Below are 24,578 nucleotides of genomic sequence, written 5' to 3'. Positions count from 1 at the left end.
TGTACCAGTGAGGGGTGCAGAGGAAGAGGAAGCATCAGAGACATAAGAAAAAGGATAGTTAGGAGTGCGTCGGCAAGCCCTGGAGAGGAAAAAGAGAGAGAATGTGAGAGACAGCGAAGGAGCGAGAGCTCCAGATGGAGGGGCCAAATTTTGGGCAGTGGAAGTGAGGCAGAGAGAAAGGGAGGAAAGTAGTAGAGAGACCAGGAGAGAGGGAAAAGGCTCAGAGTGACAAAGAGCGGAGGAACAACAGGAGAGAGAGCAAAGGAGGCTCTGTAAATTCTATCACTATGTCTATGACTAAAACAGGTGACAAGAGTGGTGGTGAGAGGGAGATGGAGTAAGGGCAGAAAGGAGGGTGAGAGGAGATGGCGGATGCTGAAGTCTAGTGCCTGGGGAGAGACCAATGCCACTTCATCGACTTACCCTCATTGCGAGTGGTGATAGATGGCAGCAAGACGTCGTCCTTGTACCAGGCAATCATGGGGGCAGGGTATCCATTTCTGCTGGTGCAAGTGCCAATCTACAAGACAAAGGGAGATTTGAGTCAGAAATCAGTAATCACCACCCTGGAACCAACCTTGCCCATTAGCCAATCACGCCCACTAGCCCACAACATGACGCCACAATGCCACCTCAACCTGCCCGAATCTGGTTTTATTCTTTGATGGGATCTTCGGCGTTGCTGGCTGGGCCAGCCTTTGTTGCTCCCATGCCTAATTGCCCTTGAACTGAGTGGCTTGCTGCATCATTTCATGGAGTGCATTTAACAGTCAGCTCCATTGCTGTGGATCTGGAGTTACTTCTCGCCCAGACCGGGACTAGACCGGGTAAGGACAACAGATTTCTTTCTCTGAAGGGACATTAGTGAACCCAGATGGGTTTTCATGACAATTGTTCGACTTTTAATCCCGGACTTTTAACTGAATTCAAGTATCACCTTCTGCCGAGGTGGGATTTGATCCAGGATCGCCACTGCTTTCCCCTGAGTCTCTGGATTGCTAGTCATAGTGTCATAGATATTTGCAGCATGGAAACAGGCCCTTCGGCCCAGCTTGTCCATGCCGCCCAGTTTCTATCACTAAGCTAGTCCCACTTGCCTGCATTTGGCACATATCCCTCTGTACCCACACTGCCCACGTAACTGTCGAACTGGTTTTTAAAGGACAAAATTGTACCCACCTCTACCACTGCCTCTGGCAGCCTATTCCAGATGCTTGCCACCCATTGTGTGAAGAAATTTCCCCTCTGGTCTCTCTTGTGTCTCTCTCCTCTCACCTTAAACCTATGCCCTCTAGCTCTACCTTTGGGAAAAGATGTCAACTATCTACCTTATCGATGCTCCTCATTAGATCGATGCTCCTCTGTGAGATCACCCCTAAGCCTCCTACACTCCAGGGAAAAAAATCCCAGCACATCCAGCCTCTCCTAATAACTCAGACCACCAAGTCCTGGTGGCATGCTCGTAAATCTCTTCTGTACTCTTTCTAGTTTAACAATATCATTCCTATAATAGGGTGACCAGAACTGAACACAGGATTCCATGAGTGGTCTTACCAAAAATCTTTGACTTCAACAAGACGTCCCAACTCCTGTATTCAATATTCTGACCAATAAAACCTAGCATGCTGAATGTCTTCTTCACTGCCTTATCCACCTGCGACTCCACCTTCAAGGAGCTATGAACCTGTATTTCTAGATCTCTTTGCTCTGTAACTCTCCCCAACTCCCTACCATTAACTGAGTAGGTCCTGTCCTGATTTGATCTCCCAAAATGCATCACCTCACATTTATCCAAATTAAACTCCATCGGCCATTCATCGGCGCACTGGCCCAATTGGTCAAGATCCTGTTGCAAGGGGCAGCACGGTGGCACAGTGAGTTAGCCCTGCTGCCTTACAGCGCTGAGGTCCCAGGTTCGATCCCGGCTCTGGGTCACTGTCCCTGTGGAGTTTGCACATTCTCCCCGTGTTTGCATGGGTTTCGCCCCCACAGCCCAAAAATGTGCAGGGTAGGTGAATTGGCCACACTAAATTGCCCCTTAATTGGAAAAAAATGAATTGGGTACTCTAAAAATTTTTTTTTTTTTAATTAAAGATCCTATTGCAATCTTATATAGCCTTCTTCACTATCCACCATGCCACTAATCTTGGTGTCATCTGCAAACTTACTAACCATGCCTCCTACATTCTCATCCAAATCATTTATATATATAACAAATAACAGTGGACCCAGCACCGGTTCCTGAGGCACACCGCTGGTCACAGGCCTCCAGTTTGAAAAACAACCCTCCACAACCACCCTTTGGCTTCTGCCGTCAAGCCAATTTTGTATCCAATTGGCTACCTCACCCTGGATTCCGTGAGATTTAACCTTTTGCAACAACCTACCATGCGGTACCTTGTCAAAGGCCTTGCTATAGTCCATGTAGACAACATCGACCGCACTGCCCTCATCTACCTTTTTGGTTACCCCTTCAAAAAACTCAATCAAATTCATGAGACATGACTTTCCCCTTACACGGCCATGCTGACTTTCCCTAATTAGGCCTTGCCTGTCTAAATGCCTGTCGATCCTGTCCCTCAGAATACCTTTGAACAACTTACCCACTACAGAAGTAAGGCTAACATGTCTGTAGTTCCCGGGCTTATCCATGCAGCCCTTCTTAAACAAGGGCACAACATTCTTCTTGCACCTCTCCTGTGCCTGTCGATCATTCAAATGTCTCAGCTAGGGGGTCGGCAATTTCCTCCCTAGCCTCCCACAACGTCCTGGGATACATTTCATCAGGTCCCGGGGATTTGTCTATCTTGATACTCTTTAATATCTCCAGCACTCCTTCTCTGTAATATGTACACTCTCAAGACATCACTTTTATTTCCCCAATTTCCCTAACATTTGTGCCTTTCTCAACAGTAAATACTGATGAGAAATATTCATTTAGTACCTTTCCCATCCCTTGTGGATCTGCACATAGATGACCATGTTTATCTATAAGAGCCCTGCCCTCTTCCTAGTCACTCTTTTGCCCTTTATGTATCTGTAAAAGCTCTTTGGATTTTCCTTTGCCTTATCTGCCAAGATAATCTCATGTCCCCTTTTTGCCCTCCTGATTTTTCTCTTAACTCTACTCCAACAAGCCCTATACGCTTCAAGTCTCATGGCAATGCCACCACGCTACCTCTTGCTCAAAAGCTTCCCATGTGGAGGCACACCCTGCTGTAGACACATCAAAGCATTGGGAGCAGCAGCAGGGGGAAGGCCATTTTGCCCCTCGAACCCCTCCCCATTTATTAAATCATGGCTGGCCTGCTGCCTCAACTCCACTTTCCCGACCTTTCCTTTGAGTCTCCAACAATCTCTCGATCTCAGTCTTGAATAGACTCAGTGACGGAGCACCCACGGCCCTCTGGGATAGAGAATTCCAAAGATTCACCACCTCCGGAGTGAAGACATCTCTTCTCATCTTGGTCCAAAATGGTCGCCCCCTAATCCTGAGATTGTAACCCCATGTGTTCCAGGCTCAGTCACAGTGGGGGTTGTGGGGGGCAGGGAGGGGGAGGGTGACAGCTTCTCAGCATCTAACCCGTCAACCCCACCACTTCCCCCTCAGAATTTTCGACTCTCATTTGTCCTGAACTCGAGGGAAGGTAGGCCAGCTGTACCGATCTTACTCCCCTCCATCTTCCAACCTCTCGCCATCTTCCTCGCGGTCTGAAAGGCCCCTCTCGTGGGGCGACCCCCTCCGGTGTGGGAGTGGAACCCTCAGAGTCCATCATGCGGATCCCACTTCTGCTCTGAGGCCACCCACCATCCAGCCCCACCCACCACCCAGCCTCACCCCACAAACTGAAAGAGGCTTCGGGAAGGGGGCCCGGAGGCCAGCCTTACCTCTGACGGATGCTGTTCAGTCACTGATTGGATGGTTTGTTTATAATCCACTTCAGGGGGCTCAGGGGCATCTGCAAACAATAGTTAATGAGTGAGCAACCAGGAAAAAAAGTAGTAACCTGAGGAAGCAACATTCCAGAGCAAGCAGTAGTCAGTTATGAGATATCCTGGGTGAGCCAGGAATTATGCAGTATTGAAAAGAGCACCCAACCCTACCAGCTGTGGCCCTAACAATGCTATCCTGTCCCCACCACCTTGAGAATTAACGACTGCTCGCTGCATGATCATCGTTGGATCAAGAGTTCATATTCAAATTGAGATTGACACTTTTTTTGTTAACCAGAGGGACAGGGCTTGAACACTGACAAAAAGAAAAGTTTGCTGCCGAAAGTTTTTGACATGCACTCACCAGGGGAAACACAAGACTGTTCGTAATGGCAGAGCACCATCCAGGACAAAGCCACCCTGCTTGAACGGCACAACCATTCACTCCCTCCACCATCGACACACAGTAGCAGCTGTGTGCACCCTCTACAATATGCACTGTAGCAACTCGCCAAGGTTCCTTAGGCAGCATCTTCCAAACCCATGACCACTACCATCTAGAAGGGCAAGAGGAGTAGATACCTGGGAGCACCAAGCCTACTTTCTATTCATTCATGGGGTGTGGGCAACTGACATCCCCAATTGCCTCGCTCGGCCATTTCAGAGGGTAATTAAGAACCTTCACATAGCTGTGGTTCTGGAGTCACATGTAGGTCAGACCAGGTAAGGATGGCAGATTTTCTTCCCTGAAGGATATTAGTGAACCAGATGGATTTTTACGACAATCAACAATGGTTACATGGTCATCATTAGACTTTTAATTCTAGGTTTTTATTGAATACAAATTTCACCATCTACCGTGGTGGGATTCAAACCAGGTCCCATCAGGTCTCTGATAATAATAATCTTTATTGTCACAAGTAGGCTTACATTAACACTGCAATGAAGTTACTGTGAAAAGCCCCTCGTGGTTAGCAGTGCTGCCCCACAGCGCCAGGGATACAAGTTCGATTCCAGCCTTGGGTCACCGTGTGGAGTTTGCACTTACTCCCCATGTCTGTATGGGTTTCCTCCGACGCTCCGGTTTCCAATCAAAGAACTGCAGGTTAGGTGGATTAGCCCATTTGTGTCCTAAGATGTGCAGGTTAGGTAGGATTATGGGGATGGGCCTAGGTGAGGATGTTCACTCAGGGGGTTGGTGCAGACTTGACGGGCCAAATGGCCTCCTTCTGCACTATATCATTTTGATCGTTTTTATTCTTTTAAATTAATCTATGTTAGCCATAGAGATATAGGAAGACTGATGAAGTTTAGCTGAGTGTTCAAATGTAGCAATGTGACAAGGTATGTGACGATCTGTTAACGTGTCGCTTCAGATGGGGCCTTGATCTTTGTCGGCTAAATGTTGGAGCATGTTTCTCTTTCCTGTGTTTGAACTGGTGATATCAATAGAGATGGCCAAATTGTGAAACTGCAGAAAGTGGCTAATGTCCTCAGACGTGGAGCTTCAGGGGTTGTACTTTTTGGGGAACATCTGAATAAGGAGCAGGTGGAGTCAATTTAGTCATTCGGGCCTGCTGCACCATTCAACAAGATTATGGCTGATCTACCTGCGGCCTCAACTCCACTTTCCTGACTACTCCCCTCACACCCTGCCCCCCAACAACAATTCTCCTCACACCGCCTTCAAGATATTTACTGAGCCAGCCTCCCAAATCCACAGGAGGAAAGCATTCCATGACAAACAAACCTCTGAGTGAACATAAATTTTCTTCATCTCTGTTTCAAATGGGAGACCCCCCCTTACCCGCTTATTTTTAAAACTCTGTGCCCCCTATCTCCCTAGTTCTAGTCTATCCCGCAGGGGGAAAATTGCCCTCAGGATCTTATAAATTTAAATAAGGTCTCCTCTTATTCTCCTGAACTCTCACAGGCTGTGGTAGTGTGCCCCTTTAAGGGGCCGCGAGGTCTCGGTGGGTCACGTGACCCATAGAGCCAATTGGACCAGATGGCCCGAATTTGGGGAGGGGGGGGGGGTGGGGGGGGGGGACAGTTGAGCACTGGTTTTACCGTTAGTTCAGAGTCTGGAATGGTGGAGTATGGCAGCCTTTGTCTCACTCTCCACAAGCAATCATTTGCCTTAATGAGCCGTTTACTCATTAATCCCCTTGGTGGCTGCCCGTCATTCAAGATCTGGCACAGGCCAAACCTATTTAACCTTTCCTCACGAGACTGGCCCCTTCATCCCAGGAACCAGGAACCAATCAAGTGAACTTTTTCTGAGTCACTGAGAATGAGAGTATATCCCATCTTAACCAAGCAAACCAAAACTGTACACAGTACTCTGGATGTGGCCTCACCAACATCCTTTACGACTTTGACAAAACATCCCTGCTTTTATATTCCAATAAACAACACCATTCTATTTGCCTTTTTGTGATTCATCTATCTGGACATCCAGATCCCTCTATACCTCAGAGCTCCGCAATCTCTATCCCTTTAAATAATACACTGCCTCTCTATTCTTCCTTCCCAAGTGGACAAGGTCACATCTTCCCACCTTATACCAAATGCTTGTCCTCTCACTTAACCTGTCTGTATCCCTTTCGTAGACTCTCTACCTCCACTTGACAACAAGATCAGGTTGGAGGCTGGGAATCCTGTGGCTAGAACTCATCCCCTGACTCGCAAAAGCTTGTCCGCCATCTACAAGGCCCAAGTCATGAGTGTGATTGAATACTTCCCACTTGCCTCGATGAGTGTAGCTCCTACAACCCTCCAGGAGCTCAAAACCATCCAGGACAAAGCAGCCCACTTGATTGCCACTTCCACAACATTCACTCCGCCCACCATCGACGCACAGTGACAGCCGTGTGTACCATCTACAAGATGCACTGCGGGAACTCACCAAGGTTTCTTAGACAGTATCTTCCAAACCCACGGCCTCTACCATCGAGAAGGACAAGGGCAGCAGATACATGGGAACTCCAACATCTGGAGTTTCCCCTCCAAGTCACTCACCATGCCGATATGGAAATATATCGGCCGTTCCTTCACTGTCGCTGGGTCAAAATCCTGGCACTCCCTCCCTAACAGCACATGGACTGCAGCAGTTCAAGAAGGCAGTTCATCACCACCTTCTAAAGGATAACCAGAGATGGGCAATAAATGCTGGCCTAGCTAGTGATATCCACATCCCATAAAAATGAATTTTTGAAAATCCTTGCTTTCAAATTGCTCTTGATGTCATCGGCACATTTAGCTGCCGCACATCCGGTCATTTCATCCAAGTCAGTGACATGGATTGTAAACAGTCGAGGTCCAGTACTGATCCCTGCGAACCTCCGCTGGTTAAAGTCTGCCGAACCCCCGGAAAAGACCCACTTAACCCTACTCTCAGCCTTCCTCTTTGCCAGCCATTCCTCTATTCATGCTACCCACTACATCATATTTCTGTGCAGAAACCATTGATGTGGTGCCTTATCGAATACCTTACCAACAGCGAACCAATAGAAACATATAAGATTATGAAGGGAATAGATAGGATAGATGTGGGCAGGTTGTTTCCACTGGCGGGTGAAAGCAGAACTAGGGGGCATAGCCTCAAAATAAGGGGAAGTAGATTTAGGACTGAGTTTAGGAGGAACTTCTTCACCCAAAGGGTTGTGAATCTATGGAATTCCTTGCCCAGTGAAGCAATAGAGGCTCCTTCATTAAATGTTTTTAAGATAAAGATAGATAGTTTTTTGAAGAATAAAGGGATTAAGGGTTATGGTGTTCGGGCCGGAAAGTGGAGCTGAGTCCACAAAAGATCAGCCATGATCTCATTGAATTGTGGAGCAGGCTCGAGGGGCCAGATGGCCTACTCCTGCTCCTAGTTCTTATGTTCTTATGAACTGGGTCACCCCCTCTGGGATTGAAGGTGATAGATTTGAACCCTGCTCCAAAGCGAAAGAAAGGAAACATCCGTGGGGCAAGGACGGGGGGGGGGCGGTTGTGGTGTCCCGGACTAAGGCTTATCAAGGGGTGGAATCTTATGGCTCCATCGGGGTGGGGAGGGGTTAGTAAAGGCGGCGAACCGTTGAAAGGTCTGTCGACTTCGGCAGGAGTGGAAAATCTGTCAGGCAGCAGGGGCTGTAAAATGCTGTCTGTGGTTCTGTGAGGGAAGGGAGGAGTGTGGAATATGTTTTGCCACATGGCTGAGCACCTTGTCAACGACAGTGGGATGGGGAGCCCTCAGTTCAGCGAGTGGAGATGTGGCAGAGATGGAGAAATTGCGAGAATGGGATGGAGTCCTTACAGGAAATGGGGTCGATGCCTTGTCCTCCCCTTCGCATATTTCCACCTCCTTGGGATGAATGTCTGCTGTGCCTCCCGAATAACCCCCCAAAACCCCTGCCATTGCTGTTCCACTGTCTTCCCTGCTAGGGTCCTTTTCCAATCAACTCTGGCCAGCTCCTCCCTCGTATCTTTGTCATTACCCTTATTCAATTGTAATACTGTTACATCTGATTGCAGCTTCTCCCTCTCAAACTGCAGGGTAAATTCTATCGTATTGTGGTCCCTGCTCCCTAAGGGTTCCTTCACCTTAAGTTCCCTAATCAAGTCTGCCTCATTACACATCACCAAATCCAGAATTGCCTGTTCCCTAGTCGGCTCTGTCACAAGCTGCTCCAAAAAAACATCTCACCACAAAGATATTCCACAAATACATTTCCTTGGGATCCACTACCAACTTGATTTTCCCAGTCCACCTGCATATTGAAGTCCCCCGTGATTATTGTAATATTGCCTTTTTTATATGCCTTTTCTATTTCCTGATTTATTTTTTGCCCCACATCCTGACTACTGCTCGGGGGCCTGTACATAACTCCCATCAGGGTCTTTTTTCCTTTGCAATTCCTCAACTCTACCCACACAGATTCTATGCCTTCTGATCCTATATTGCTTCTTGCTATCGATTTAATTTAATTCCTGACTAAACAATGCAATACCACCCCCTCTGCCCATCTGTCTGTCCTTTTGATAGGGCACATATCCTTGGATATTTAGATTCCAGCCCTGTCCCCTTGCAGCCATGTCTCTGTGATGCCCACAACATCGGACCGGCCAATTTCATTGCGCGCAACAAGCACATTTACCTTGTTCAGTGCACTGCGTGCATTTAGATACAACACCCTCAATCCTGCATTGACCACCTCCCTTATCATACTTGTCACCTTTTTTGCTCTGCCTGAAGTTAGATTCCTGCCACCTTCTATAATCTCTGTCCTATTACATGTTCTGGAAACTTTACTAACCTCTTCTGAGCCCTCGGTCCCTTTAACTAGTTTAAAGTCCTCGTCAATCACCTGCACTCTCACCTTCTTCTTTAACTTTGATTTTCTAATTCTCCATACAACTGAACCCTCCCCCCCATTATTTAGTTTGAAGCCCCATCTACAGCCCTAGTTATGCAATTCGCCAGGACTCTGGTCCCATTGGAAAAGTGCTGGTGCCAATGTCCCATGAATTCAAACCCGTTTCTCACACCAATCTTTGAGTCACCCGTTTACCTCTTTAATCTTATTGACCCTGTGCCAATTAGCTCATTGCTCAGATAGTATTCCAGAGTACCTTTTTGGTTCTGCTTTTTCACTTAGCTCCTAGCTGGTCAAAATCCATTAGCAGAACCTCTGTCTTTGTTCTACCTATGTCATTGGTACCTACGTGGACCATGACAACTGGATATTTACCCTCCCACTCCACGTTCGTCTATAGCTCAGATGAGATATCTCGAACTCGAGTACCAAGCAATCAACACAACCTTCTGGATTCTTGATCTTGGTCACAGAGAACAGTGTCAATGCCCCGAACTATACTATCCCTAATTAGTACAACATTTCTTTTCTCTCCCCCCACTTGAACGGCTCCCTGTACAATGGTGCTGTGGTCAGTTTGGTCATCCTCCCCACAGTCCCCACTCTCAGCCACACTGGGAGCAAGAATCTCAAACCTGTTGGACAGGGACAAGGGCTGAGCTACTGCAACCCTACCTCCTGGTTCCCTCTACCAGCTTCACTCCCAGCCACACTCTCCTGTCCCTGACCACTGGCCAAATTCAAGGTGCTTAATCTAAGGGGTGTGACTGCCTGGAACACAGTGTCCAGGTATCTCTCCCCCTCCCTGATATGTTGCAGCTTTCAAAGCTCAGACTACAGCTCAGTAACTCTGAGCCGGAGTTCCTCGAGCAGCCCTAACTTAATACAGACATGGTCACTGGGAACCACAATGGGGTCCACCAGTTCCCACATCATGCAGGAACAACACATCACCTGACCTTCAATCCCTATTTTATTTAATTTATTTTACTTGGTTTTTAAACATTTAAGATTATTTTTCTCAAAACTGTTTTTTATTGTATTTCACCTTCTTACCTCAGTATGAAAACAATTTGTAACCAATATTTAAATGGATTTTCAAATCTAGCACAGCTTCCCGATGAGCCAAACAAATAACAGGCCTCCCTTGATGTCACTTTTCAGTTTTTTCCCCAATCGGAATACTCAGTCAGTGAATCAGAGAGCGAGAGAAATCCTCCGACCTTCCCCTCTCCGGTTGAACCTCCGGCCTTGCCCAGTAAAACATCTCACCTTCCAGCTCTGCTTTCCGGTTAAACCTCCTACCATCCGAATTGCTCAGGTCGCTGCTCTCTGCTCTAGAATATATCAACTAAGGGTGTGGGGAGGGAGCCTGAGTCAGACCGGACAAGGATTGTTCCACATCCCACAAAAAGACAGGCATAACTGGGGCTCCTGCGAGTACTCATGGCCACACCTTTTAATTGGAGGAAGAGCGACATATTCAAGGAGAAATTGTTGAATGAGAGGACAAGTTTAGCGAGGGAAGTGGGGCTGGAGGGGGATTGTTCAGGCCTCTGTTCAAGGGGGGAGCGGAGAGCTATCAGACTCTCGTGGTGGGGGGTGGAGGTGTAAAGGGATTAGGTTCACAGAGTGAACAGCAGGCAGTTAGGGTCAGGGAAATAGGAAATGGTTATGATATTGGGAGTCAGGGGAATCATGGATATAGATGGGAAGAAACTGAACAAGGGGAGAGAGTCTGGGTCAAATGGGAAGAAATGAGTTCCAAGGGGCAGCACGGTGGCGTAGTGGTTAGCATTGCTGCCTCACGGCGCCGAGGTCCCAGGTTCGATCCCGGCTCTGGGTCACTGTCCGTGTGGAGTTTGCACATTCTCCCCGTGTTTGCGTGGGTTTCGCCGCCACAATCCAAAGATGTGCAGGGTAGGTGGATTGGCCACGCTAAATTGTCCCTTAATTGGAAAAAATGAATTGTGTACTCTAAATTTATTTTTAAAAAGAAATACGTTCCATGGGCCAGAAACCGGATGAAATGATGGATCTCCCAGGGTTTTGGGAACGAGATAAAAGCAGACTGTGCAGTGTTGGGAGAATCTTGGATAATGTTAGCATAGAACTAGGGAAGACAAGGCCAGGGTCAATGGAACAAAACCCAGAAGACGTGTCCCGATCACTTTGGAGATCAAGGATGAATTAGGGATGGGTAAGACATGCTGGACCCAGCAAGCAATACCAACATCTCAAAGTGAATTTAACAAAGACACAAGGCTCTGGAGCCCAGTGATTTGGACAGTTCCGGAATTCAGTGAGAATGGTGAGATCAAATCCAACCTCCGCCCAGGATTACCTGCGCAGAAGCAAGCCATTCCACCCATCTGCTCCATGCCAGCGTTTACACCCCGCACATGCCTCCTCTCACCCCCTGGTCACCTTACCCCCAGGACCACAGAATCCTATTCCTATCTCCCTCATGAGTTTATCCAGCGTCCCTCTGAAATAAATCCATATGACGTGCTTGTTGGGTGAATTGGACATTCTGAATTCTCCCTGTGTACCCAAACAGGCGCCAGAGTTTGGTGACTAGGGGAATTTCACAGTAACTTCATCACACTGTTAATGTAAGCCTACTTCTGACACTAATAAAGATTATTATTATGATTTACCCCAACCATCCCTGAGGGAGCCAGTTCCACATTCTCACCATGCTCGGAGTGAAGAAGTTTCTCCTGAATTCCCCCATGGATTTACTTGTATATATCATACTTTTCAAATAAATGCAAGCATTTTCTCCAGGTCTGCTCCGTCAGATCCCTTTATAAATTCATAAACGTCCATCAGAATTAACCCTGCAGTTTAATGTCTGCTTCGGAAAAGAGCCTCAGCTTGTTCAGGTTTAGATTAAACGTTAACTTCTCAGACCAGCCAGCAGGTTTTCACCTTCTCTGGTGCCTCTTGCTTAATGGCTCGAGAAAAACATTTTTTGAAATCCTCTTTGCTCTCTTTATGTGTTTGAGTGCCAGCACTGTCAGGTTGAGCAGGCTATATATATTCAAAAACCTGCTGGCCGTGTCTTAATTGGCAGCACCAGTTGTTCACAGCCCAAGAGTGCATCCGGGGAAGCGATGCCAGAATTTGACATTTCCCATCCCTGCTTATCGCGCTCTCCTCGTCCACTCCCTAACTCCATGAACTCCTCCCATCCCTCTAATCCTCCCTATTCTTTGGGCGGCACGGTGATACAGTGGTTAGCACTGCTGCCTCACAGCGCCAGGGACCCGGGTTAATTCTCCACTTGGGTAACTGTCTGTGTGGAGTTTGCACTATCTCCCTGGGTCTGTGTGGGTTCCCTCCGTGTCCTCCCACAGTCCAAAAATGTGCAGGTTGGGTGAATTGGCCATCCTAGGTCAGCACGGTAGCACAGTAGTTAGCACAAGCTTCACAGCTCCAGGGTCCCAGCTTCGATTCCCGGCTTGGGTCACTGCCTGTGCGGAGTCTGCACGTTCTCCCCGTGTCTGCGTGGGTTTCCTCCGGGTGCCCCGGTTTCCTCCTACAGTCTAACGATGTGAAGGTTAGGTGGATTGGCCATGACTAAATTGCCCTTAGTGTCCAAAAAGTTTGGGTGGGATTGTTGGGTTGTGGGGGCGGTGTGGAGGCGTGGGCTTGGGTGCGGTGTTCTTTCCGGGGCCGGTGCAGACTTGGCAGGTGGGTGGCCTCCTTCTGCACTGTGGATTCTATGATTCTATGATAAATTGTCCCTTAGTATCCAAAAGGTAAGGTGGAGGATTGGGACTAGGTGGGGTGTTCTTTCAGAAAGTTTGTGTCGACTTAATGGGCCAAATGGCCTCCTCCTGCACTGTAAGGATTCTATGACTCTATGATTCTGTAACTGCCAGTCTCTCCAATCCTTCCTTTCTCTGAAACTTCCTCCAGCTCCTAGAACCCTACCATACTCTGTAACCACCTCCAGTACCTACAACCCTCCCTATCTCTGTAACCTCCTCCAGTCCCTACAACCCTTCCTTTCCCTGTAACTGCGTTCAGCCCCGAGAACACTCCCTATCTCTGTAACCTCCCCCAGCACCTACAATCCTCCCTATCTCTGTACTCTCCTCCAGTCCGTACAACCCTCCCTAAGTCTGTAACTTCCTCCAGCTCCTACAACCCTCCAAGATCTCAGAGCTCCTACAATTCTTGTGTCTTATAAATTGGCCCATTTCCAATGGTGGCCATATCATCAGTTGTCTGGATCCTAGGGAAGGAACTTGATCCAGTGAGATTGTGTAGAATAGGAGTGAATGGAAAGAAATCTGATTCCTTGGGATTATGTTGAATGGGGGTGAATGGGAAGGGGTTTGATCCATTGGGATTATGTAGAATGGGGGTGAATGGTAAAGGGTTTGATCCATTGAGATTAGGTATAATGGGAGTTACCGGGAAGGGGTTTGATCCACTGGGATTGCGTAGAATGGGAGCTAATGGAAAAGGGCTTGACCATTGGGATTGTGTTAAATGGGAGTGAATGGGAAAGGGGATTGTAAATTGGGATTGTGCAGAATGGGAGTAAATGGGAAGGGGGTTGACCAATTGGAACTGTGCAGAATGGGAAGGGGTTTGATTCATTGGGATTGTGTAGAATGAGAAGTGGGTTTATCCATTGAGATTATATAGAACAGGAAAGGGATTGAGCCATTGGGATTGTGCTGGAGTGAGCTTCCATTGTGTTGCTCCTGACTGACAACAACCCAAGGTTACTGGAACCTCAATACCTCTCCCATTCCTCAGCCGGAGTCATGGGCCAGCCTCCCATTCCACAGAGCATTCCCTCACCGTATAATTTTAGCTCCGTCTTTCCTTCCTGACTTCCTGCTGCACCAGCGATGACTTGACACAGGAAGACTCTCTCGTCCATCAGTTCAGCCTTGCTGATTAAGAGTGTGTCATCGCTATCCATGCTTACTCGTTCACTGTAACCTGTGCCTGGGTCTGTCACACTGCTTGTTACATCTTTATATGCAATCCGTTTTCGCTCTCCTTGTTTATTTATCTAAGAGTGGTCGAGAGGGAAAGGGGGCAAAAGAGAAAAGGAAAGCCACATTAATGTCCAACAATCCAACAACTTCTAATGAAACAGTGCCTTCTATTCAATGTTTAACCAAATACATGTCGATCCCGAGCAGTTCACGGAAACAAAGTGACCACAATCGTTTTCCAGGAGCCAATTTTTAAGGAAGGTCTTAAAGGAGGATGGGGGGGGAAAGAGAGGGAGAGAGAGATGGAGAGGGCTTAGGGAGCGACTTCTTGAGCTGAGGCAGCTGAAGGCATGGCCGCCAATGGTGGAGTGATGGGAATCAGGGTTTGTTCAAGAGACCGGAATTTGAGGATCTCGGAGTGTTGTAGGAGGAGGTTACAGAGAAAGGGAGGGTTGTAGTGCCCGGGGGAGGTTACAGAGCTAGGGAGGGTTGTGGGGCCTGGGGAGGTTACAGAGTTAGGAAGGGTTGTGATGCCTGGGGAGGTTACAGAGATAGGGAGGGTTGTGATGCCTGGGGAGGTTACAGAGATAGGGAGGGTTATAGAGCCTGGGGGTTACAGACATTGTAGGGACGGGAGGAGGCTACAGTGTTTGCAGGGTTATAGGGATGGGAGAAGGTTACAGCATTCGCAGGGTTGTGGTGATGGGAGGAAGTTACAGCATTCGCAGGGTGTAGAGACTGTAAGAGGTTACAGAGTTCACAGGGTTATAGGGACGGGAGAAAGTTACAGCGTTCGCAGCACTGTAGAGATGGGAGGAGGTTACAGCATTCACACAGTTGAAGGGACTGGAAGGGGTTACAGCGTTCGCAGCACTGTAGAGATGGGAGGTTACAGTGTTGGCAGGGTTGTAGGGACTGTAAGAGGTTACAGAGTTCACAGGGTTATAGGGACGGGAGGAGGTTATAGCGTTTGCAGAGTTGTAGGAACTGCAAGAGGTTACAGTATGCGCAGCGTGGTAGGACCTGGAGGTTAGAGCGGTTGCAGGGTATAGAGATTGGAGGAGGTTCCAGATGTTGGAGGGTATAGAGACTGGAGGAGGTTCCAGACGTTGCAGGGTACAGAGACAGGAGGAGGTTCCAGACGTTGCAGGGTACAGAGGTTGCGGGGTACAGAGGTTGGAGGAGGTTACAGAGGTTGCAGGGTGTAGAGGTTGGAGGAGGTTCCAGATGTTGGAGGGTATAGAGACTGGAGGAGGTTCCAGACGTTGCAGGGTACAGAGACAGGAGGAGGTTCCAGACGTTGCAGGGTACAGAGGTTGCGGGGTACAGAGGTTGGAGGAGGTTACAGAGGTTGCAGGGTGTAGAGGTTGGAGGAGGCTACAGAGGTTGCAGGGTGTAAATGCTGGAGGGTCTTACAGACTTTGCAGGGTATAGAGACTGGAGGAGGTTCCAGACGTTGCAGGGTATAGAGACTGGAGGAGGTTCCAGACGTTGCAGGGTACAGAGGTTGCGGGGTACAGAGGTTGGAGGAGGTTACAGAGGTTGCAGGCTATAGAAGCTGGAAGAGGCTACAGAGGTTGCAGGGTATAGAGGCTGGAGGAGGTTACAGAGGTTGCAGGGTGTAAATGCTGGAGGGTCTTACAGACTTTGCAGGGTATAGAGACAAGAGGAGGTTACAGAGGTAGCAGGGTATAGAGGCTGGAGGGGGTTACAGAGGTTGCAGGGTATAGAGACAAGAGGAGGTTACAGAGGTAGCAGGGTATAGAGGCTGGAGGGGGTTACAGAGGTTGCAGGGTAAAAGGCTGGAGGGGGTTACAGAGGTTGCAGCGTAGAGAGGCTGGAGGGTGTTACAGAGGTTGCAGGGTATAGAGGTTGGAGGAGGTTACAGAGGTTGCAGGGTATAGAGGCTGGAGGAGGTTACAGAGATTGCAGGGAAAAGAGGCTGGAGGAGGTTACAGAGGTTGCAGGGTATAGAGGCTGGAGGAGGTTACAGAGGTTGCAGGGTATAAGGCTGGAGGAGGTTACAGAGGTTGCAGGGTATAGAGGCTGGAGGAGGTTAAAGTGGTTGCAGGGTATCGAAGCTGGAAGAGGCTACAGAGGTTGCAGAATAGAGAGGCTGGAGGAGGTTACAGAGGTTGCAGGGTATAGAGGCTGGAAGAGGCTACAGAGCTAGCAGGGTATAGAGGCTGGAGGATGTTACAGAAGTTGCAGGGTATAGAGACTGGAGGATGTTACAGAAGTTGCAGGGTATAGAGGCTGGAAGAGGCTACAGAGGTTGCAGGATATAGAGGCTGGAGGAGGTTACAGAAGTTGCAGGGTAGAGAGGTTGGCGGATGTTACAGAAGTTGCAGGGTATAGAGGCTGGAAGAGGCTACAGAGGTTGCAGGATATAGAGGCTGCAGGATGTTACAGAAGTTGCAGGGTATAGAGGCTGGAGGGGGTTACAGAGGTTGCAGGGTATAGAGGTTGGAGGGGGTTACAGAGTTTGCCGGGAAAATGATCAGGGGGTTAGATAGGGTGGACAGTGAGAGTCTTCTCCCGCGGATGGAAATGGCTGGCACGAGGGGACATAACTTTAAACTGAGGGGTAATAGATACAGGACAGAGGTCAGAGGTAGGTTCTTTACGCAAAGAGTGGTGAGGCCGTGGAATACCCTACCTGCTACAGTAGTGAATACCCAACATTGAGGGCATTTAAAAGTTTATTGGAGAAACATATGGATGATAATGATATAGTGTAGGTTAGATGGCTTTTGTTTCGGTGCAACATCGTGGGCCGAAGGGCCTGTACTGCGCTGTATTGTTCTATGTTCTATGTTCTATGTATAGAGACTGGATGAGGTTACAGAGGTTGCAGGGTACAGAGGCTGGAGGGGGTTACAGATGTTGCAGGATATAGAGACTGGAGGAGGTTACAGAGGTTGCAGGGTATAGAGACTAGAGGGGGTTACAGAGGTTGCAGGGTATCGAGGCTGGAAGAGGCTACAGAGGTTGCAGGGTATAGAGGCTGGAGGATGTAACAGAGGTTGCAGGGTATAGAGGCTGGAGGAGGTTACAGAGGTTGCAGGGTACAGAGGTTGGCGGAGGTTACAGAGGTTGCAGGGTAAAGAGGGTGGAGGAGGTTAGGGAGGTTCCAGGGTATAGAGGCTGGAGGAGGTTACAGAGGTTGCAGGGTATAGAGATTGGAGGAGGTTACAGAGATTGCAGGGTGTAGAGGCTGGAGGAGGTTACAGAGGTTTCACGGTATAGAGGCTGGAGGGGGTTACAGAGGTTGCAGGTTATAGAGGCTGCAGGAGGCTACAGAGGTTGCAGGGTACAGATGCTGGAGGAGGTTACAGAGGTGGCATTGTATAGAGACTGGAGGGGATTAGAGACGTTTCAGGGTATAGATGTTAGAGTAGGTTGCAGAGTTTGCCGGGTATAGAGACTGGAGAAGGTTACAGAGGTTGCAGGGTATAGAGGCTGGAGGAGGTTGCAGAAGTTGCAGGGTATTGAGGCTGGAGGAGGTTACAGAGTTTGCCGGGTATAGAGACTGGCGGAGATTACAGAGGTTGCAGGGCATAGAGGCTGGAGGAGGTTACAGTGGTTGCAGGGTATAGAGGCTGGAGGGGGTTACAGAGTTTGCCGGGTGTAGAGACTGGATGAGGTTACAGAGGTTGCAGGGTATAGAGGCTGGAGTGGGTTACAGACATTGCCGGGTATAGAGGCTGGAGCAGGTCACAGAGGTTGCAGGGCATAGAGGTTGGAGGAGGTTAGGGAGGTTGCAGGGTATATAGGTTGGAGGAGGTTACAGAGGTTGCAGGGTATAGAGGTTGGAGGAGATTACAGAGGTTGCAGGGTGTAGAGGCTGGAGGACGTTACAGAGGTGGCAGGGTATAGAGGCTGGAGGGGGTTGCAGAGGTTGCAGGGTATAGAGGCTGGAGGAGGCTACAGAGGTTGCAGGGTACAGATGCTGGAGGAGGTTACAGAGGTGGCATGGTATAGAGGTTGGAGGAGGTTACAGAGGTTGCCGGGTATAGAGGCTGGAGGGGTTACAGAGGTTGCAGGGTATAGAGGTTGGCGGAGGTTAGGGAGGTTGCAGGGTATAGAGGCTGGAGGAGGCTACAGAGTTTGCAGGGTGCAGAGGCTGGAGGAGGTTACAGAGGTTGCAGGGTATAGAGGTTGGAGGAGATTACAGAGGTTGCAGGGTATAGAGGCTGGAGGACGTTACAGAGGTTGCAGGGTATAGAGGTTGGAGAAGATTACAGAGGTTGCAGGGTATAGAGGTTGGAGGATGTTACAGAGGTTGCAGGGTATAGAGGTTGGAGGATGTTAGGGAGGTTGCAGGGTATAGAGGCTGGAGGAGGTTACAGAGTTTGCCGGGTATAGAGACTGGATGAGGTTACAGAGGTTGCAGGGTGTAGAGGCTGGTGGAGGTTACAGAGGTGGCAGGGTATAGAGGCTGGAGGGGGTTACAGTGCTTGCAGGGTATAGAGGCTGGAGGAGGCTACAGAGGTTGCAGGGTATAGAGGCTGGAGGACGTTACAGAGGTGGCATGGTATAGAGACTGGAGGAGGTTACAGAGGTTGCTGGGTATAGAGGCTGGAGGAGGTTACAGAGGTTGCAGGGTATAGAGGTTGGAGGAGGTGACAGAGGTTGCAGGGTATAGAGGCTGGAGGGGGTTACAGAGTATAGAGGCTGTAGGATGTTACAGAGGTTGCAGGGTATTGAGGCTGGGGGAGATTTCAGACGTTGCAGGGTATATAGGTTGGAGGAGATTACAGAGATTGCAGGGTATAGAGACTGGAGGGGGTTACTGAGGTTGCAGGGTACAGAGGATGGAGGAGGTTACAGAGGTTGCAGGGTTTCGAGACTGGAGGAGGTTACAGCGGTTGCTGGGTCTAGAGGCTGGAGGATGTTACAGATGTTGCAGGGCATAGAGGTTGCAGTGTATATAGGCGGGAGTACATTACAGAGATTGAGGGTATAGAGGCTGGAGGGGGTTACAGACGTTGCAGGGTACAAAGGCTGGAGGGGGTTACAGACCTAGCAGGGTATATAGACTGGAGGAGGTGACAGAGGTTGCAGAGTATAGAGGCTGGAGGAGGTTGCAGAGGTTCAGGTTACAGGGGCTGGAAGGGGTTACAGAGATTGCTGGGTATAGAGGTTGGAGGACGTTACAGAGGTTGCAGGGTATAGAGGCTGGAGGGGGTTACAGACATTGCAGGGTATAGAATCTGGAGGAGGATATAGAAGTTGCAGGATATGGAGGCTGAAAGAGGCTACAGAGGTTGCAGGGTATAGAGGCTGAAGGAGGTTACAGATGTTGCAGGGTACAGAGGTTGGTGGAGGTTACAGAGGTTGCAGGGTATAGAGGTTGGAGGAGGTTAGGGAGGTTCCAGGTTATAGAGACTGAAGGAGATTACAGAGGTTGCAGGGTATAGAGGCTGGAGGAGGTTACAAAGTTTGCAGGGTACAGAGGCTGGAGGAGGTTACAGAGGTTGCAGGGTGTAGAGTTTGAAGGAGGTGACAGAGGTTGCAGGGTATAGAGGCTGGAGGGGGTTACAGAGGTTGCAGGGTATAGAGGTTGGAGGGAGTTACAGAGGTTGCAGGGTATAGAGGTTGGAGGGAGTTACAGAGGTTGCAGAGTATAGAGGTTGAAGGAGGTGACAGAGGTTGCAGGGTATAGAGGCTGGAAGGGGTTACAGAGGTTGCAGGGTATAGAGGTTGGAGGAGGTCACAGAGGTTGCAGGGTATAGAAGTTGGAGGAGGTTAAAGATGTTGCAGGGTATATAGGTTGGAGGAGCTTACAGAGATTGCAGGTTATAGAGGCTGGAGTGGGTTACAGATGTTGCAGTGTATAGAGGCTGGAGGAGGTTACAAAGGTTGCAGGGTATAGAGGTTGAAGGAAATTACAGAGGTTGCAGTGTATAGAAGCTGGAGGAGGTTACAGAGGTTGCAGGGTACAGAGGCTGGAAGGTGTTACAGAGGTTGAAGGGTACACAGTTTGGAGGAGGCGACAGAGGTTGCAGGATATAGAGGCTGGAGAAGGTTACAGAGGTTACAGGGTGTAAAGGCTGGAGGGGGTTACAGACCTAGCAGGGTATATAGACTGGAGGAGGTGACAGAGGTTGCAGAGTATAGAGGCTGGAGGAGGTTGCAGAGGTTCAGGTTACAGGGGCTGGAAGGGGTTACAGAGGTTGCTGGGTATAGAGGTTGGAGGACGTTACAGAGGTTGCAGGGTATAGAGGCTGGAGGGGGTTACAGACATTGCAGGGTATAGAATCTGGAGGAGGATATAGAAGTTGCAGGGTATGGAGGCTGAAAGAGGCTACAGAGGTTGCAGGGTATAGAGGCTGGAGAAGTTTACAGAGGTTGCAGGGTATAGAGGCTGGAGGGAGTTACAGAGGTTGCAGAGTATAGAGGTTGAAGGAGGTGACAGAGGTTGCAGGGTATAGAGGCTGGAAGGGGTTACAGAGGTTGCAGGGTATAGAGGTAGAGGAGGTCACAGAGGTTGCAGGGTATAGAAGTTGGAGGAGGTTAAAGATGTTGCAGGGTATATAGGTCGGAGGAGCTTACAGAGATTGCAGGTTATAGAGGCTGGAGTGGGTTACAGATGTTGCAGTGTATAGAGGCTGGAGGAGGTTACAAAGGTTGCAGGGTATAGAGGTTGAAGGAAATTACAGAGGTTGCAGTGTATAGAAGCTGGAGGAGGTTACAGAGGTTGCAGGGTACAGAGGCTGGAAGGTGTTACAGAGGTTGAAGGGTACACAGTTTGGAGGAGGCTACAGAGGTTGCAGGATATAGAGGCTGGAGGAGGTTACAGAGGTTACAGGGTGTAAAGGCTGGAGGGGGTTACAGACCTTGCAGGTTATGGAGACTGGAGGAGGTTACAGAGGTTGCAGAGTATAGAGGCTGGAGGAGGTTGCAGAGGTTGCAGGGTATTGAGGCTGGAGGAGGTTACAGAGTTTGCCGGGTATAGAGACTGGAGGAGATTACAGAAGTGGCAGGGTATAGAGGCTGGAGGAGGTTACAGTGGTTGCAGGGTATAGAAGCTGGAGGGGGTTACAGACATTGCCGGATATAGGGGCTGGAGGAGGTCACAGAGGTTGCAGGGTATAGAGGCTGGCGGGGGTTACAGACGTTGCCGGGTATAGAGGCTGGAGGAAGTCACAGAGGTTGCTGGGTATAGAGGCTGGAGGGGGTTACAGACGTTGCAGGGTATCGAGGTTGCAGGAGATTACAGAGGTTGCAGGGTATAGAGGTTGGAGGAGGTTAGGGAGGTTGCAGGGTATAGAGGCTGGAGGAGGTTACAGAGTTTGCCGGGTATAGAGACTGGATGAGGTTACAGAGGTTGCAGGGTGTAGAGGCTGGTGGAGGTTACAGAGGTGGCAGGGTATAGAGGCTGGAGGGGGTTACAGTGCTTGCAGGGTATAGAGGCTGGAGGAGGCTACAGAGGTTGCAGGGTATAGAGGCTGGAGGACGTTACAGAGGTGGCATGGTATAGAGACTGGAGGAGGTTACTGACGTTGCAGGGTACAGAGGATGGAGGAGGTTACAGAGGTTGCAGGGTTTCGAGACTGGAGGAGGTTACAGAGGTTGCTGGGTATAGAGGCTGGAGGAGGTTACAGAGGTTGCAGGGTATAGAGGTTGGAGGAGGTGACAGAGGTTGCAGGGTATAGAGGCTGGAGGGGGTTACAGAGTATAGAGGCTGTAGGATGTTACAGAGGTTGCAGGGTATTGAGGCTGGGGGAGATTTCAGACGTTGCAGGGTATATAGGTTGGAGGAGATTACAGAGATTGCAGGGTATAGAGACTGGAGGGGGTTACTGAGGTTGCAGGGTACAGAGGATGGAGGAGGTTACAGAGGTTGCAGGGTTTCGAGACTGGAGGAGGTTACAGCGGTTGCTGGGTCTAGAGGCTGGAGGATGTTACAGACGTTGCAGGGCATAGAGGTTGCAGGGTATATAGGCGGGAGGACATTACAGAGATTGAGGGTATAGAGGCTGGAGGGGGTTACAGACGTTGCAGGGTACAAAGGCTGGAGGGGGTTACAGACCTAGCAGGGTATATAGACTGGAGGAGGTGACAGAGGTTGCAGAGTATAGAGGCTGGAGGAGGTTGCAGAGGTTGCAGGTTACAGGGGCTGGAAGGGGTTACAGAGGTTGCTGGGTATAGAGGTTGGAGGACGTTACAGAGGTTGCAGGGTATAGAGGCTGGAGGGTGTTACAGACATTACAGGGTATAGAATCTGGAGGAGGATATAGAAGTTGCAGGGTATGGAGGCTGAAAGAGGCTACAGAGGTTGCAGGGTATAGACGCTGGAGAAGTTTACAGAGGTTGCAGGGTATAGAGGCTGAAGGAGGTTACAGATGTTGCAGGGTACAGAGGTTGGTGGAGGTTACAGAGGTTGCAGGGTATAGAGGTTGGAGGAGGTTAGGGAGGTTCCAGGTTATAGAGAATGAAGGAGATTACAGAGGTTGCAGGGTATAGAGGCTGGAGGAGGTTACAAAGTTTGCAGGGTACAGAGGCTGGAGGAGGTTACAGAGGTTGCAGGGTGTAGAGGTTGGAGGAGGTTACAGAGGTTGCACGGTCTCGAGGCTGGAGGAGGTTACAGAGGTTGCAGGGTATAGAGGCTGGAGGGAGTTACAGAGGTTGCAGGGTATAGAGGTTGAAGGAGGTGACAGAGGTTGCAGGGTATAGAGGCTGGAGGGGGTTACAGAGGTTGCAGGGTATAGAGGTTGGAGGGAGTTACAGAGGTTGCAGGGTATAGAGGTTGGAGGGAGTTACAGAGGTTGCAGAGTATAGAGGTTGAAGGAGGTGACAGAGGTTGCAGGGTATAGAGGCTGGAAGGGGTTACAGAGGTTGCAGGGTATAGAGGTTGGAGGAGGTCACAGAGGTTGCAGGGTATAGAAGTTGGAGGAGGTTAAAGATGTTGCAGGGTATATAGGTTGGAGGAGCTTACAGAGATTGCAGGTTATAGAGGCTGGAGTGGGTTACAGATGTTGCAGTGTATAGAGGCTGGAGGAGGTTACAAAGGTTGCAGGGTATAGAGGTTGAAGGAAATTACAGAGATTGCAGTGTATAGAAGCTGGAGGAGGTTACAGAGGTTGCAGGGTACAGAGGCTGGAAGGTGTTACAGAGGTTGAAGGGTACACAGTTTGGAGGAGGCTACAGAGGTTGCAGGATATAGAGGCTGGAGGAGGTTACAGAGGTTACAGGGTGTAAAGGCTGGAGGGGGTTACAGACCTTGCAGGGTATGGAGACTGGAGGAGGTTACAGAGGTTGCAGAGTATAGAGGCTGGAGGAGGTTGCAGAGGTTGCAGGGTGTAGAGGTTGGAGGAGGTTACAGAGGTTGCACGGTATAGAGGCTGGAGGAGGTTACAGAGGTTGCAGGGTATAGAGGCTGGAGGGAGTTACAGAGGTTGCAGGGTATAGAGGTTGAAGGAGGTGACAGAGGTTGCAGGGTATAGAGGCTGGAGGGGGTTACAGAGGTTGCAGGGTATAGAGGTTGGAGGGAGTTACAGAGGTTGCAGGGTATAGAGGTTGGAGGGAGTTACAGAGGTTGCAGAGTATAGAGGTTGAAGGAGGTGACAGAGGTTGCAGGGTATAGAGGCTGGAAGGGGTTACAGAGGTTGCAGGGTATAGAGGTTGGAGGAGGTCACAGAGGTTGCAGGGTATAGAAGTTGGAGGAGGTTAAAGATGTTGCAGGGTATATAGGTTGGAGGAGCTTACAGAGATTGCAGGTTATAGAGGCTGGAGTCGGTTACAGATGTTGCAGTGTATAGAGGCTGGAGGAGGTTACAAAGGTTGCAGGGTATAGAGGTTGAAGGAAATTACAGAGGTTGCAGTGTATAGAAGCTGGAGGAGGTTACAGAGGTTGCAGGGTACAGAGGCTGGAAGGTGTTACAGAGGTTGAAGGGTACACAGTTTGGAGGAGGCTACAAAGGTTGCAGGATATAGAGGCTGGAGGAGGTTACAGAGGTTACAGGGTGTAAAGGCTGGAGGGGGTTACAGACCTTGCAGGGTATGGAGACTGGAGAAGGTTACAGAGGTTGCAGAGTATCGAGGCTGGAGGAGGTTGCAGAGGTTGCAGGGTATTGAGGCTGGAGGAGGTTACAGAGTTTGCCGGGTATAGAGACTGGAGGAGATTACAGAAGTGGCAGGGTATAGAGGCTGGAGGAGGTTACAGTGGTTGCAGGGTATAGAAGCTGGAGGGGGTAACAGACATTGCCGGATATAGGGGCTGGAGGAGGTCACAGAGGTTGCAGGGTATAGAGACTGGCGGGGGTTACAGACGTTGCCGGGTATAGAGGCTGGAGGAAGTCACAGAGGTTGC

General features: G+C 49.5%; 1 protein-coding gene across 4 annotated transcripts in view; it reads right to left on the bottom strand.

The window, feature by feature from the left end:
- Nucleotides 1-24,578, bottom strand: part of LOC140386572 (basal cell adhesion molecule-like) — a 277,207-nt gene that overhangs the window by 84,085 nt on the left and 168,544 nt on the right. For all 4 annotated transcript variants that reach the window (XM_072469008.1, XM_072469010.1, XM_072469009.1 and 1 more), the window contains exons 3-5: nt 14,118-14,334; nt 3,889-3,959; nt 424-520 (exon numbers count right to left, since the gene is read on the bottom strand). In XM_072469008.1, the coding sequence (XP_072325109.1) occupies nt 424-520; nt 3,889-3,959; nt 14,118-14,334 (385 nt within the window). The remainder of the gene's footprint in view (nt 1-423; nt 521-3,888; nt 3,960-14,117; nt 14,335-24,578) is intronic.

This window comes from Scyliorhinus torazame, chromosome 12, assembly GCF_047496885.1.
Source record: "Scyliorhinus torazame isolate Kashiwa2021f chromosome 12, sScyTor2.1, whole genome shotgun sequence".
Lineage (NCBI taxonomy): Eukaryota > Metazoa > Chordata > Chondrichthyes > Carcharhiniformes > Scyliorhinidae > Scyliorhinus > Scyliorhinus torazame.
The sequence above is the reverse complement of the archived record's forward strand: the minus strand, read 5'-3'. Positions and strand labels throughout refer to the sequence as shown.